The sequence below is a fragment of the Balaenoptera physalus genome, assembly GCF_965194825.1.
Source record: "Balaenoptera physalus genome assembly, chromosome: 16".
NCBI classification, from domain to species: domain Eukaryota; kingdom Metazoa; phylum Chordata; class Mammalia; order Artiodactyla; family Balaenopteridae; genus Balaenoptera; species Balaenoptera physalus.
Window position 1 is genome coordinate 76,910,535 of NC_138898.1, and position 15,015 is coordinate 76,925,549.

A 15,015-nucleotide genomic window follows, 5' to 3' on the forward strand; every position below is an offset into this window, starting at 1 on the left:
ACCCGCCAGTAAGTATCATACAGAGTATTCTTTGCTCTAAAAATCCTCTGTTTTTAGAGGATTTTGTGCTCCTATTCGTCCCATCTCCCCACCCCCAATCCCTGACAACCACTGATCTTTTTACTATCTCCATAGTGTTGCCTTTGCCAGAATGTCATATAGTTGGAATCATATAGTATGCAGTCTTTTTTTTTTTAATTTTTAAAATTAATTTATTTATTGGCTGCATTGGGTCTTCGTTGCTGCGCGGGCTTTCTCTAGTTGCGGCGAGCAGGGGTTGCTCTTCATTGTGGTGCGCGGGCTTCTCATTGCGGTGGCTCTTCTTGTTGCGGAGCACGGGCTCTAGGTGCGTGCGCTCCAGTAGCTGTGTCGCGCAGCCTCAGTAGTTGTGGTGCGCGGGCTTAGTTGCTCCGTGGCATGTGGGATCTTCCCCGACCAGGGCTCGAACTCGTGTCCCCTGAATTGGCAGGCGGATTCTTAACCACTGCACCACCAGGGAAGTCCCAGTATGCAGTCTTTTCAGATTTTTATTTTTTTTACTTAGTAATGCGTTTAAGATTCCACCATGTCTTTTCATAGCTTGATAGCTCACTTCTTTTTAGCATTGAATAATAAATAGCCCATTGTCTGAATGTACCACAGCTTATTTAACCATTCACCCATTGAAGGACATTTTGGTTGCTCCTAAGTTCTGGCAGTTCTACATAAAACTGCTGTAGACATCCATGTGCAGGTTTTGTGTGGACATGAATTTTCAACTCCTTTGGGTGTTTAAAGGGAGTGATTACTGGTTTGTATGGTAAGAGTATATTTACTTTTGTAAAAATCCACCAAATTGTCTTCCACAGTGGCTGTACCATTTTGCATTCCCACCAGCAATGCATGAGAGTTCCCACTGCTCCACATTCTCATCAGCATTTGATGTTGTCAGTGTTCTGGATTTGGAGCATTCTAATAGATGTGTAGTGGTATGTCATTTTTGTTTTAATTTGCATTTCCCTGATGACATATGATGTGGAGCATCTTTTCATATGCTTATTTGCTGTCTGTGTATCTTTTTTGGTGAGGTGTCTGTTAAGGTCTTTGACCCATTTTTTTTTTAATTGGGTTGTTTTCTTATTTTTGAGTTTTAAGAGTTCTTTGTATATTTTGGATAACAGTCCTTTATCAGATGGGTCTTTTGCAAATATTTTCCCTCTGTGGCTTATCTTCTCATTCCCTTGACATTGTCTTTCACAGAGCAGTTTTTCATTTCAGTGAAATCCGGTTTATCAATTATTTCTTTCATGGATCATACCTTTGTTGTTGCATCTAAAAACTCATCATTGGACTTCCCTGGTGGCACAGTGGTTAAGAACCTGCCTGCCAATGCAGGGGACACAGTTCGAGCCCTGGTCCGGGAAGATCCCACATGCCATAGAGCAACTAAGCCCGTGCGCCACAGCTACTGAGCCTGCGCTCTAGAAGCCTGCAAGCCACAACTACTGAGCCCACGTGCCACAACTACTGAAGCCCGCACGCCTGGAGCCAGTGCTCCACAACAAGAGAAGTCACCGCAAGGAGAAGCCCACGAACCGCACCGAAGAGTTGCTCCTGCTCACTGCAACTAGAGAAAGTCTGCACACAGCAACGAAGACCCAACACAGCCAAAAATAAATAAATAAATAAATAAATTTATTTTAAAAAAAAAGCCTGAGCACCGCAACGAAGAGTAGCCCCCACTCGCCACAACTAGAGAAAGCGTGTGCACAGCAACGAAGACCCAACGCAGCCAAAAAAAAAAAAAAGTCATCATTGCCACATACAAGTGGTCATCTAGATTTTCTCCTGTGTTATCTTCTAGGAATTTTATAGTTTTGTGCTTTACATTTAAGTGTGTGATCCACTTTGAGTTAATTTTTGTGAAGGGTATAAGATCTGTGTCTAGATTAAATTTTTTGCATGTGGATGTCCAGTCGTTCCAGCGCCATTTGTTGAAAAGACTACCTTTGTTCTATTGTATCGCCTTTGCTCCTTTATCAAAGATCAGTAGACTATATTTACATGGGTCTATTTCTGGGCTCTCTATTTTGTTCCATTGATCTGTCTGTTCTTTTGCCAATACCACACTGTCTTGATTACTGCAGCTTTATAGTAAGGCTTGAAGTCTGGTAGTGTCAGTCTTCCAATTTGGTTCTCCTTCAATACTCTTTTGGCTATTCTGATCTTTTGCCTCTCCATACAAACTTTAGAATCAGCTTGTTGATATCCACAAAGTAACTTGCTGGGATTTTGATTGGATTGCATTGAATCTATAGATCAAGTTGGGAAGAACTGACATCTTGACAATATTGAGTCTTCTTCATTATTCACTTTTCATTCAACCAAAATTTCATTTGTCTAATGGAACAATCTATTCTTCACAGGGTTGTTTGAAATGTTTTTCATATATTAATTATCTAGAGATACTGTGACGCTGTGACAATGTACCTGCTCTCAAGGAGTTTATCTTTTAGTGGGAAGGGGGCAGACAATAAACAAACATACAAATAAATGAATAACAAATAAATGAATACAAATAAATGAATAAATGAACAAATAAATAATAACAAATAAATGAGTAAGTGTTGTGGAAAAGGCATGTGATAAAGAGCGACAGGCAGTGAAAGGGCTATTTAATATCAGGGAATTTCTCTGAGGAGGCAACATTTGAACTAAGACCTTCATGAAAAGGGAGAGTTGGCCATGAGAAAAATTTTTATTTTTATTATTATTTTTGGGAATCTGAGTTCCCCGACCAGGGATTGAACCCAGGCCCAAGCAGTGAAAGCGCTGAGTTTTAACCACTGGACCGCCAGGGAATTCCAAGAAAAATTTTTAGACGGAGGGAACAATGGAGATGAAGGCTCTGGAAGCAGAAGTGAATTGGATGGATGGTTTGGAGAAGGGCATGGTGGCTATAGTATAGTGAACGAGGGGTAAATGAGGTTAAAAAAATAGACAGGGGGGCTTCCCTGGTGGCGCAGTGGTTGAGAATCTGCCTGCCAATGCAGGGGACACGGGTTCGAGCCCTGGTCTGGGAAGATCCCACATGCCACGGAGCGACTAGGCCCGTGAGCCACAATTGCTGAGCCTGCGCGTCTGGAGCCTGTGCTCCGTTCGCAACAAGAGAGGCCGCGATAGTGAGAGGCCCGCGCACCGCGATGAAGAGTGGCCCCCACTTGCCGCAAGTAGAGAAAGCCCTCGCACAGAAACGAAGACCCAACACAGCCATAAATAAATAAATAAATAAATAAATAAATAAATAAATAAATAAATAAATAAATAAATAAATAAATAAATAAAATTAAAAAAAAAAATAGACAGGGATCATTTCCTGTACGGTTATTTTATTGAAAAAAATTAAGTATAAAATACATGTTGTGAGATACATGAAGTGTACAAATTTTATGTGCACATTTCAGGGAATGTTTACATCTGTATACACCCATGGATGTGACCTCATCCAGATCAAGATATAGAACAGGAGTCAGCAAACTTTTTTTTGTAAGATGCCAGATAGAAAATAGTTTAGGCTTTGTGGGCTATGGTCTCTGCTGCAACTACTCAGCTCTGCTACTATAGCAGGAAAGCAGCCATAGTTGCTATGTAATGAAGAGGCATGGTCAGATTCCCATAAACCTTTAGTTGCGGACACTGAAATTTGAATTACTTGTAATTTTAACGTATCACAAAATATTTTTCTTCTTTTGATTTTTTCCTCAACCATTTGAAAATGTAAAAACCATTCTTAGCTTGCCAGCTGTACAAAAACAGGTGGTGGGCAGGACTTGCCCTTTGGGCCATAGTTTACCAACCTCTGATACATTTCTAGTATCCCCCTTGTGCATCTTTCCAGTTAAAATCTTTCTCCCCAAAAAAAAAAAAAAAAAATCTTTCTCCCCCAATGGTTATTCTTCTGATTTTTATCACCATCAGTTAATTTTGCCTGCTCTTGAACTTTATATAATTGGAATCATATGCATTTACTCTCGTGTCTGGCTTCTTCAGCTCAACATAATGTCTGTCCTATGGGAATTTTAAACCATGATACATTATTTTCATTTAAGGGAACTAAGATGATCTTAAGTGTGAGAGCATCATGATCTGATTTATATGAAAAGGTCACTTTGGTTGCTGTGTGGAGAACGGAGTAAAGGGAAAGAGGAGTGGAAGTGGGAGGCCCAGTCAGGAGTAATCCAAGCCAAGAGATGACGGTGGCTGGACCAGCGTTATAGTCAATGAAAATGGAAGATAGAAATAACACAGTTATTTCTGTGTTTCATAAGGTATGATAATACTAGTAAATTTCCTGAATAATCTTTCTGAGACTGGTATAGTGAATTGTCAGGTATAAACCACGTCCTTACCCTCAAGGGGTTAACAACAGTTTTGGGTGTGGGGTGGACAGACCATGAATCCAGATACAATGCAATCAGTTCTTTACGAAGCCCAGGAGGCTATGGGAGCCAGGAGTATTAAACCAGACTAAGGGTAGTCAAGAGAGATCATCTGGGGGTTGTGGCCCTTGAGCTAAATTCTGAAGGAAAAATATTGAAAAAGGATAAAAAAGTATATGGGAAGGCCAAGAAATGTTGAGATCTCTTGGGAGCTCAGTGTGGTTCTATGGAGTCTCGGAAATATGTAAGCTTGGCCTGGAAAAAAAGATTTTGAACTGGGCCTAAATGGATGGGCACTTACCCACTTTTTCAATCAAACAATTCATCCTGGATGCTTCTATGTGCCCTGAGGCTCCAGCATAGGACAGAGGTAGCAAACTGACAGCCTGTGGCTGAATCTGATGTATTTTGCCCCTCTTTGCTTTATTTACACTACCTTCCTGGTCCTCCTAGGTTTTTGAGCTTTCAACCCCTGGTCTTTGCTGTAACAAAAACTGGACTTCAAATCAACAACGCAGAGAGAGAATCAACTCTTTGAGTAGAATGGGGAAGAGCTCAAGTGAGTGGATGAAGAGGAGCTGAATGAGAGCTTTATCTGGGATTCTGTACCTGGCTCCTAGGGTGGGCTTTAGGTGGTAAATTTTGTGTTTGTATCCTGTGACTTAGACTGCTTGGTTATGAACCTTCGTTCTGGACTCTGTCACTGGTTAATCTATGAGCCTCAAATCATTTGTAAAATGGAGCACTGCTAGGATTAAAAGAGATAATCAGTGTACAAAGTGGCCTCAATAGAAGGTATCTGTTATTATTATTATTCTGTTCCGGGGTGAGGGTATCATATTCTCAAAGGGGTTCTTAACCTAAAAAGTTGGCTAACAGATGGCATAAGTGCTTAGGAGTTACTGGGAATACCACCCTTGTGTAAAACGAAGCAGCTCTACATAAGTGGACTGTCGTGGGAATCCAAAGGCCCAGGTTCCACTGCTAACTTGCTGAAAGTACCTGAGAAATTGCTTCAGCTTTCTGGGTGATCTATTAAAAAAAAAAAGTGGGGTGCATCGATCCGAGTTGGCAGCCGCAAAGCAGCCCCAGCGGCAGGTTCCGCCGTGTAGGGTAAAAGCTTTCTGCTGCGGGGCAAGCGCCGAGCCTCCGGGCGGACTACATCTCCCAACCAGCCTTGCGCGTCGGGCAGCGCCCTACGCTAGCACGCGAACCTCTCCGCTCCCCGAACCTCCAGTTACTGTCTCTCGCGAGAGGACGGGCCGCGCCGGCGGTAGCGATAGCGAGCTGTGGTGGTGGCGGTGGTGTTGGTGGTGGCGGCCGAGACGGCGGCGGCCATTTTGGTGAGGCCTCGGAAGCGGCGGTGGCGGTTCGCTGCGAGTAGCGTCTCCCATTTTTCCCACCCACCGCCCGCATCTCTGTGCCGCGAGAGGAAGCAGTGGAAGCAAGGCGGTGGCAGTAACCGCGGGCCCCAGGGGAATTTAAAGGCCGCGAAGGCGGCGGCCAAGAGGGGGCCCTCCCCCCCTCCTCGGCGGGAGGGGGGTGGTGCGCACGCCCCCGAGAACGCAGGTAAGGAGAGGGAGACAAGATGGCGGACGCCCCACAGCTCCCCCTCCCCTGACGGGTGACTGCGCGCGCATCTTTCCGCCACCGCCTCCCCTCCCACCTTCCCGGGGTGCTGCGCGCGCACCTTCGGCCGGGGCCCCGGGGCCGGTGCGCGAGGCTGTCGGCGCGCGCCCATAGAGACAGGCTGAGGGGGGCCAGGCCGGCCGGCTCTGGGCCCGGGCGCGTCTTCTCTCCCCTCCCGCCCGTCTGCGCACGCGTGCCTGAGCGAGCGAGCGAGCCCTGAGAGGACGGACCCAGGTGCGCTCCTGCCCGCCCACCAACCCCAGTCCCCCCTAAGGGGCGCGCGGGAAGAGGAAGGGGGGCGTGGGACGAATAGTCGGGGCCCGCGCCCACCATATCCAGTCAGGAGCCAGGACCTGGCGGCACGAGCCCTCCCTTATCTCAGCCTTTCGCGGTCTGGTGGTGGGGGCTCCCTGACAGGCAGGGATGAGAGGCTTCCTAGTCCTGCGACTCTTGGGTGCGTGGGTTTGGGTTCTGGCGGGAGCCCCCGGGCGGTGCGCGCAGCCGGCTCTCTCCGCCTCCAGGCGCGCACGCGCGGGCCCCTCCCCCAGTCGCGCACGTTGGGTGGGGTGGGAGTCTAGGAGGGGGCGGGGCTATCTTAGGGCTAGTGGCAAGTTGGGGCAGAGGTCAGGGGTCACGCTGGGTCAGGCTGTGGGGACGGGTTGGGAGACGGTAATGAAGCCGGGGGTCGAGAGTTCAAGCTTCTTGGATTCTGGTTAGCTCGATTCCAGTGACTCTGTTGTGGAAGGTGGAGTGAATCGAAGGCTGCACCGTGGTTAAAGAATTTCCTTAAACACTGGGGAAACACTTCCGGGCCTTGTGTGGGTTTACCCTGCCTATTTCCGGGGTATGGTTCTTTGCTGTTCGGGCTTCCTTACCTCTGCTTCTCTAAGGTCTCCTGCTCTAGTTCTGGTGTTTGGGGAAGTGTCATATGGCGCAGGTATAGGAGTCGCAGGGCCTGCCCTGAGGAAGGGTGGATCCTCCTATGTTTAGCCCTCACTGGAAAGGAGAGCCGGCTGCCAGGCAGCCAGCACCTTTTGAGCTTCTGGATGTGACAGCTTTTTTGGCTTTGTTAATTTGTCCTCCATTCAGAAGTTGGAGCCTTTTACCCTTAAGCTTTTTAAACTGGTTTGGGGGACTTCACTTGCCTGCTTCTCCTCCCCAGCCAGAATCTCATGTTACTAGGGAATTCTGTTTTCACAAAACATGGTTTGTTTTTATTTTTCTGAAATGTGATTTTTATTTACTACTGTAATTCACTTCCACCTTTGAACTGGTATGGGTATATTTAAAAGCCTCAAAAGATGGTGTAAAGAAGGCTTTGATGAGTGTTGGTAAATGTGGATTAGTTCCTCACTGCTGTTTTCTTCCCTGTTTGTTTCAGGCGTGATTCCCCTCAGTACGGCGGCACCGTGGAAGTACAGACTTTCACAGGGGGTGTGGTCTCAGCTCACACAGGTGAGGGCTCAAATACCATTTCATGTGCTGATGCTAATGGGAAAGATGTTTGAGATAATGATTGTGGTGCAACAACAGATCTGGGACTATGGAGAGAGAAAGATCTGATCACCCTGACTCCACCAAGGAGAGTAGCACGTTCTCTTGGTTTTGGCATCAGACTGTCTAGGTTTGTCCTCCTCCTCCTACTTCCTTACTGTGACCTTATGCAAGTCTTTTGGTCTCTTTGTATTCTGATTTCCTAACTTATAAAACAGAGAAAATATTAGAATGTAAGCTACATTTATGTCAGTGGTCTTTCTGCATAGCTCTGTTTTTGGTATGTAGAAGGAACTAAATAAGCATTTATCATAGCATGAAAAGTATCTGGTTTATAAGATAGGTGTGAGGATTATACAACACATCAAGTAAGTATTCAGTAAAGTATTTGACACATAGTAGATGCTCAAGAAACATAAGCTATAATCACTGTGTTCGGTTATCTTTATTTGCTAGTGTTATCCCTGTTTTTTAAAAAGATTCTTTAATCTTTCTAAATCCCATTTCTACTCTTTTTACCCTACTTTAGGTGCTCCAGAGGCCGGTGAACCTGAGTGGAGGCTGGGACGCCCTAGTGGGCCCCGGGCCCTGGAAGGTGGGTCCCGGTGGCCGGTGGCCCAGAATGAGGCCAGCTCCCAGCATGCCCTGCAGCCGGACGCCAGCCCCTCGGCCAGCAGCAGTGGTGACAACGACCCAGTCGTTCTTCAGGCATCCAAAGAGGAGCCTGGGAGTGGGACCATGCAGAGCAGCCCCTCCCCTGCTCACCCTCAGCTCCCAATCTTGCAAACACAGGTTTGAAAGTGGGGAGGGTTCCTTCTCTGCTTCTGCTTTGTGGGCTGTTGGCTTTGAGGCAGAAGGAATGTGGCAGGTCTTAGCCGTGTTTCCATGATCCTAGCTACCTGGGTAGCTGAGTTTGGAGAATCTTTGATGCTCAGGTGGGCTGTCAAGCCTGTTGGATACTCATATTCTACTTGACATTAGTGTAACGTTGATCTGTAAGAGCATGGAAATTTCTCATTACCTGAAAAAAGTTGAATTAAGCCAGGTTGGAAATGGGGTTTGTGACAAAATGCTTTTAAGACTGCGTACTTTGAGAATAGCTTGGTTTCTTTTGGAACTGGAACGAGGTAAGCCTTATGGATGGTGTGTAGTATTCATTCTTTTCTCATACTGAGGGAGTGCTGGAGGTAGGAGAAGAAAACCATGACTTTTTTTTTTTTTTTAAACATCTTTATTGAAGTATAATTGTTTCACAATGGTGTGTTAGTTTCTGCTTTATAACAAAGTGAATCAGCTACACATATACACAGGTTCCCATATCTCCTCCCTCCCGCATCTCCCTCCCTTCCACCCTCCCCATCCCACCCCGCCAGGCGGTCACAAAGCACCGAGCTGATCTCTCTATGCTATGCGGCTGCTTCCCACTAGCTAGCTATTTTACATTTGGTAGTGTATATATGTCCATGACACTCTCTCACCCTGTCACATCTCACCCCTCCCCCTCCCCATATCCTCAAGTCCATTCTTTAGTAGGTCTGTGTCTTTATTCCCATCTTGCCACTAGGTTCTTCATGACCTTTTTTTTTTTTTTTTCCTTAGATTCCATATATATGTGTTAGCATACTGTATTTGTTTTTCTCTTTCTGACTTACTTCACTCTGTATGACAGACTCTAACTCCATCCACCTCATTACAAATACCTCCATTTCATTTCTTTTTATGGCTGAGTAATATTCCATTGTATATATGTGCCACATCTTCTTTATCCATTCATCCGATGATGGACACTTAGGTTGCTTCCATGTCCTGGCTATTGTAAATAGAGCTGCAATGAACATTTTGGTACATGACTCTTTTTGAATTATGGGAAAACCATGACTTTTAAAAAACTGGACAGACCTAGGTTTCCTGTACAGTAGGCTTTTGATGGTTATGGGTTTGATATTATTTTCCTGAGCAGCTGGGAAATTATGTGACATAATGTCTTTCTTCATTTAGTTGAGGAAGGAATTTGAGTGGCACGCTGTGAGGCTTGTGTGCCAGAGTGAATTTCATGAGTTCCCTCACTATCCACATTTAAGTAGGACTTTGTTCTCTACTTATTATTGCTTATGCGGTACCTTGTAATAGGTGGATGTTCGAGAACAGTGATCAATCCTCCCTTTCCCCTCCTACCTCTCCAGTAAAGGAAACTACCGAGACTGGTGATGAACATAAAGAGGTTTAGGTGGTCTTGGACTTTTTGATGCTTTTTGAATTTGGTGGTAGCTCAGATTTATTTGCATGGGTGAATCTGCCATACTTGCTGTGAAAAGGAGGGAAAAATAGGGAGTTGTTTATGTGAGTGAAATCATTGAGGTTCTGAAAAGATCATTAAAAGTTGAAGTCATGTGCTATAGTAGTAGTCTTGAATTTGGGAATTGTGTAAATGTCAGGCTCTAATTCCTCTGGCATATGTTTACTGGAAACTTGGCTTTGCCATCTTGAGTACCTTATTAAAACTTTATCCCAAATGTTGTGTTTATAAAAATGAGGTTGATACCTTACTCCAGAGCTTTTTTTTGTGGAGGTAGAATGAAGTAATGTACTTAAAACCCATGGTAGAGTGCTGCTGAGCATTCACCCTATCTATCATTTCTCCCTTTTCTAGATGGTGTCGGACGGCATGACAGGCAGCAATCCTGTGTCCCCTGCCTCATCCAGTTCCCCAGCCTCTAGTGGGGCAGGTGGCATCTCCCCCCAGCATATAGCTCAAGATTCCTCTTTGGATGGACCTCCAGGGCCCCCAGATGGTGCCACAGTGCCCTTGGAGGGGCTCAGCTTACCCCAGGCTGCTGACCTGGCTAACAAGGGCCCAAAGTGGGAGAAGAGCCATGCTGAGATTGCAGAGCAGGCCAAGCATGTACGTATTGGGAAGGCCCATGAGGCTTCTTGGGAGGCTTCTTCCCTGAACTCCTATGTCCCATGGGTATTTTACATTTCTTTCCTTATCTTTGATTTACAATACAGGCTCTGCTTTGACTTACGTGATCTTGAGCAAGTTGCTTGAACTCTGAGCCTCATTTTCTTTTTTTTTAAATAGGGATGGTGTAATAGTGAATAGGCTGTTAAAAGGTTTAAGTTAAAGGAGAAAATAGACAAAAAAGTGCTTTGTAAGCTCTGAGCCTCCTAAGATTTACTGGTTTCTACTTCACGTTTTTCTTCTATAGTCTCTGTTAAACTTACCAGAGGTAAATGTCGTCTCTGGGCCAGCAACGTCAGCATTACTTGGGAACTTATTAGAAGTGCAAATTCTTCATACCCTTCTTCTACCTACCCATTTAAAACTCTAGGCATGGGGTCTAGCACTGTCTTAAAAAGCACTACAGATGATTCTGATGCATGCTCAAACTTGAGAGCCGTTGGTCTAATATCCATGTCTTTCTTGGTGTTTCCTTGGTGACCATCAGGCCATTTAGTTCCTTGTCTTATCTGTGGCTGTTAGTTCCTTTGATTTAGTTTTTGTCAGGAGAGGACAAAAATAATGAGGGCAGTTGTCCTGAGTTTATAAGTCACCTCTTAAATAAAAATTTCAAGTGCTTTCATTTTTTTTTTATGAGATATAATCAATGTAGAAACAGTGTTATCTTTTTGTAATACTAACCACTGTTAATCTTTTTGTGTATAACTGTTCGGTATTTTCCACAAAAAAGTACATTTTTATAAAAATAATATTTTTCAAAAGCAGAAACAGGATTGTGTAAATTGGATTTTATAGCATATTTCTAAGTACGAACATATTCTTGTGTAAGTAGAATTCTGCGGCCGTGAAGGTCCCTTCACTGTATCTAGAGTCAGTAAGGAAGCATGCTTTCCTTGTTCTCTGGGAAGCTTCCCTTGGGATATGTTTTCCTAAGTTTTGCCTATATTCATAAGGTATGGAGTGTAAAAAAATGGAAAAAGCATGAAATCTGGTGTGTGGAGTCAGACCTATTTTTAATTCCCAGTACTTATCACCTCCTATCTGTGTAATCTCAAGTAAATCACTCAATCTCCCTGATCCTTTTTTTGCTCACCTGAAGAGCATATAATATCAACTCGTAGGATTGGTATGGGGACTCAAGACAAGCATATAACACTCAGTCCAGTCAGTGCCTGTTTGTAGTCAGAGCTCAGGGATTCAGCCATGGTCATGAGGTAAAGTATATGTCAAGTAACTTGATTGACCTAGTTCTTCCTCATTAGGAGGCTGAGATTGAGACTCGGATTGCTGAGCTGCGGAAGGAGGGTTTCTGGTCACTGAAGAGACTGCCTAAAGTGCCTGAGCCTCCCCGCCCCAAGGGCCACTGGGACTATCTGTGTGAGGAGATGCAGTGGCTCTCTGCCGACTTTGCTCAGGAGCGCCGTTGGAAACGGGGTGTGGCCCGTAAGGTATGTCCTCAACTGGACCTACTACCTTCCATTTTGTTTTCAGGTTTGGTTTTTCTTGATGGGTAGGTTGGTTGGAAGGGAACCAAACATAATGGTGTACAGTGCTTGTAAATGCTTCTAGTCTCAAGAGGCAAGCTCTGACTTCCCAGGTTTCTTGACTTTGACTTTTCTCTTTACCCTTGACTTGGGGACGGGCCAAGGGTCTGGCCTTGGAGTGTTTTCACCTCATTCCCACAGGTGGTGCGAATGGTGATCCGGCACCACGAGGAGCAGCGGCAGAAAGAGGAACGGGCCCGGAGGGAGGAGCAGGCCAAGCTGCGCCGAATCGCCTCCACCATGGCCAAGGATGTTAGGCAGTTTTGGAGCAATGTGGAGAAGGTAGGCAGCAGAGATTGGGAAAGGGAAATGCCTTGAGGTTGACTGGTGGGTAGCATGGTAGCAGGAATGATCTAAAGTTCTCCTCGAGAGAGTGGATAATTATTTCATGCAACTCTGATGACGTTTCTGTTGCGTGCTGGACCTTTCAAGCATTGAGTTCTACGAGGAAGAGAGAAGTACAGTGGAAAAATATGGGCCCTGCCTTTGGGGATTGCTAATAGGACTTCTTGACTCCTCTAGGCCATCTGTCCTTTGCAGCCCATTCAGTATGCTTTTTCATGTGTGTGCCATTTACCTGCTTAAATACCATCAAAGTTCTCGTTAATTGTTCTCATTTATTAAGTTGTAATTGTTTCTTTTTTTTTAAATATTATTTTGTTTATTTTTTTTAATCTTTTTGGGCTGCGTCAGGGTCTTCGTTGTGGTGCACAGGCTTCTCTCTAGTTGCGGTGTGTGGGCTTCTCTCTAGTTGTGACGTGTGGGTTTTCTCTCTCTAGTTGTGGCGCCCGGGCTCCAGGGCACATGGGCTCTGTAGCTTGCAGCACGTGGGCTCTCTCATTGAGGCGCGCTGGTGTGCGGACTTAGTTGAACTACGGCATGTGGGATCTTAGTTCCCCGACCAGGGATCGAACCCATGTCCCCTGCATTGTAAGGGGGATTCCTTACCACTGGACCACCAGGGAAGTCCCTGTAATTGTTTCTTAAGTATTACCTGGCTTCTGTCTATATTTTCATTCTTGTATTCTGCCAGTTCCTTTTCTTCTTTCCACTTCAAACATTCTCTTGTATGTCCGTGGCCATTTACACATGCTTTTTCTGCTGCAGGGGATGCCTTTTTCCTCATCTTCACTTAGGGAACACCTACTTAATCTTTAAGATTCAGCTCCAGATACATTTGTAAGTCTTTCCCCACTGCCTGAGACTAAGCTGGCTCTTCTCTATCTTGTGCTTCCTTTCTGCTTTCCTCAGAAGCACCCTTAAGGTCGTTTAGCTCTTCCTTCCTGAAAAGCCAGCCCAGGGCCTAGCATAGAGGAGGCTTCCCTAAATGTTGAGTAAGAATACATGAGTAAAAGATTATCTTGGTGATCCCTCCATTTCATGCTTGTGTCAGGTGGTGCAATTCAAACAACAGTCCCGGCTCGAGGAAAAGCGGAAAAAAGCCCTGGACCTGCACCTGGACTTCATCGTGGGGCAAACTGAAAAGTACTCAGACCTTCTGTCTCAAAGCCTCAACCAGCCACTGACCTCCAGCAAAGCTGGTTCCTCCCCTTGCCTTGGCTCTTCCTCAGCTGCCTCTAGTCCTCCACCCCCAGTTTCCCGGATGGATGATGAAGGTGTGTGTCCTCTTTAGCTCTGTTACTCTTCCTCATGTACCCTTTCCAGAGCTGAAAACCCACCCTGTGGCTTGCAGGGCCCCGTGGACTTTGTGACCTTGTTCTCCTGCTATAGATGGGGACTTCCAACCCCAAGAGGAGGAGGAAGAGGATGATGAGGAGACGATTGAGGTTGAAGAACAACAGGAAGGCAATGATGCAGAGACCCAGAGGCGTGAGATTGAGCTACTTCGACGTGAGGGAGAACTGCCACTGGAAGAGCTGCTCCGTTCCCTCCCCCCTCAGCTGCTAGGAGGGCCTTCCAGCCCCTCAAGAACCCCCTCATCTCGTGATAGTGACACCCGAGATGGGCCTGAAGAAGGTGGTGAAGAAGAGTCCTCTCAGGTGTTGAAGGTATGGGCAGAAGGGGATAGAAGGTGGGTTCAGAGTGGGAGCAAAGGGAGAGCCTTAAGGACTGAGTTCTTCCGGTCTATAAGGTTGGTTGTGATTTTTAGGAGTCCTCCCTGGTCTGAGCAGTTGGGCTCTCATTTGAGGATGGATAGGAAAGAACCTGGGTTTGGGGCAAGTTACAGTCTGAGATGGGCAGATTTCTGATGCATGGAAGAGTGTACTGTACTCTTAGAATTGCTGTGCGAGCTTGAAAAAAAACTTACTTTGGTCCTTGTTGCTTCTGTGAAATGGCCCTGATACTCACTTGCTGGTTTGTAGGTTCGGAGCTGAGATGGTAACCTTGAAGTCTCTTTTGGACCTAAGCTTTCTGTTTTTCCATGTGTCCGAGTGCATGGGGTTGGTGTTGGGGGCCTGTGTTTCTCTTCTAGCACTTTCACAGGTCCTCCCCTGGGCAGTGGGGCCAGGATTTGGTAGCTGGTATTGAAATTGAAAACCCTTGATTGTATCCTTGCCCTGGGACTGTGTCAGTGGCACCTGTCAGTGGGACAGAGACTATTTTGTGACATCTTATTCAACGTTGTGTCTTTCTCTTGCTGCTCTAACCATAGGCCTTCTCCTTTTTCATCCTCTGCCAAACAGGTAAAGCCCCCACCCTCCTCTGTCACACAGCGCAACAAACAGCCTTGGCATCCAGATGAGGATGATGAAGAGTTTGCTGCCAATGAAGATGAAGGTCAGGCCTGTTCTCAGTCCTCTTGCCTCTTACCCCTTGAATTGTCTGGACCTAATATTTCAGGCTTTCTCACCTCTTCCACTTGGACTGTGTTCTGAGCCTCTGTCCTCATTGATCTTGGTTCATTCTCTTTCCTAGCGGAGGATGAAGAGGATACCATAGCAGCTGAGGAGCAGTTGGAAGGGGAGGTGGATCATGCCATGGAGCTGAGCGAGTTGGCTCGAGAAGG

General features: G+C 45.8%; 1 protein-coding gene across 4 annotated transcripts in view; it reads left to right on the forward strand.

Annotated features, from left to right (window-relative positions):
* Nucleotides 1-5,469: 5,469 nt before the first annotated feature.
* SRCAP (Snf2 related CREBBP activator protein) overlaps nucleotides 5,470-15,015 on the forward strand; it is a 33,407-nt gene continuing 23,861 nt past the window's right edge. Inside the window, exons 1-10 of one of the 4 annotated variants that reach the window (XM_082429473.1) lie at nucleotides 5,470-5,761; nucleotides 7,429-7,502; nucleotides 8,071-8,333; nucleotides 10,192-10,443; nucleotides 11,766-11,951; nucleotides 12,189-12,329; nucleotides 13,441-13,663; nucleotides 13,779-14,056; nucleotides 14,693-14,786; nucleotides 14,925-15,014. In XM_082429473.1, coding sequence (XP_082285599.1) covers nucleotides 8,280-8,333; nucleotides 10,192-10,443; nucleotides 11,766-11,951; nucleotides 12,189-12,329; nucleotides 13,441-13,663; nucleotides 13,779-14,056; nucleotides 14,693-14,786; nucleotides 14,925-15,014 — 1,318 coding nt within the window. In that variant the 5' untranslated portion in view covers nucleotides 5,470-5,761; nucleotides 7,429-7,502; nucleotides 8,071-8,279. Of the gene's footprint in view, nucleotides 5,762-5,880; nucleotides 5,988-6,965; nucleotides 6,985-7,428; nucleotides 7,503-8,070; nucleotides 8,334-10,191; nucleotides 10,444-11,765; nucleotides 11,952-12,188; nucleotides 12,330-13,440; nucleotides 13,664-13,778; nucleotides 14,057-14,692; nucleotides 14,787-14,924; nucleotide 15,015 lie in introns of those variants that run through there. The other 3 variants (XM_082429474.1, XM_082429475.1, XM_082429476.1) reach the window with 3 other exon arrangements.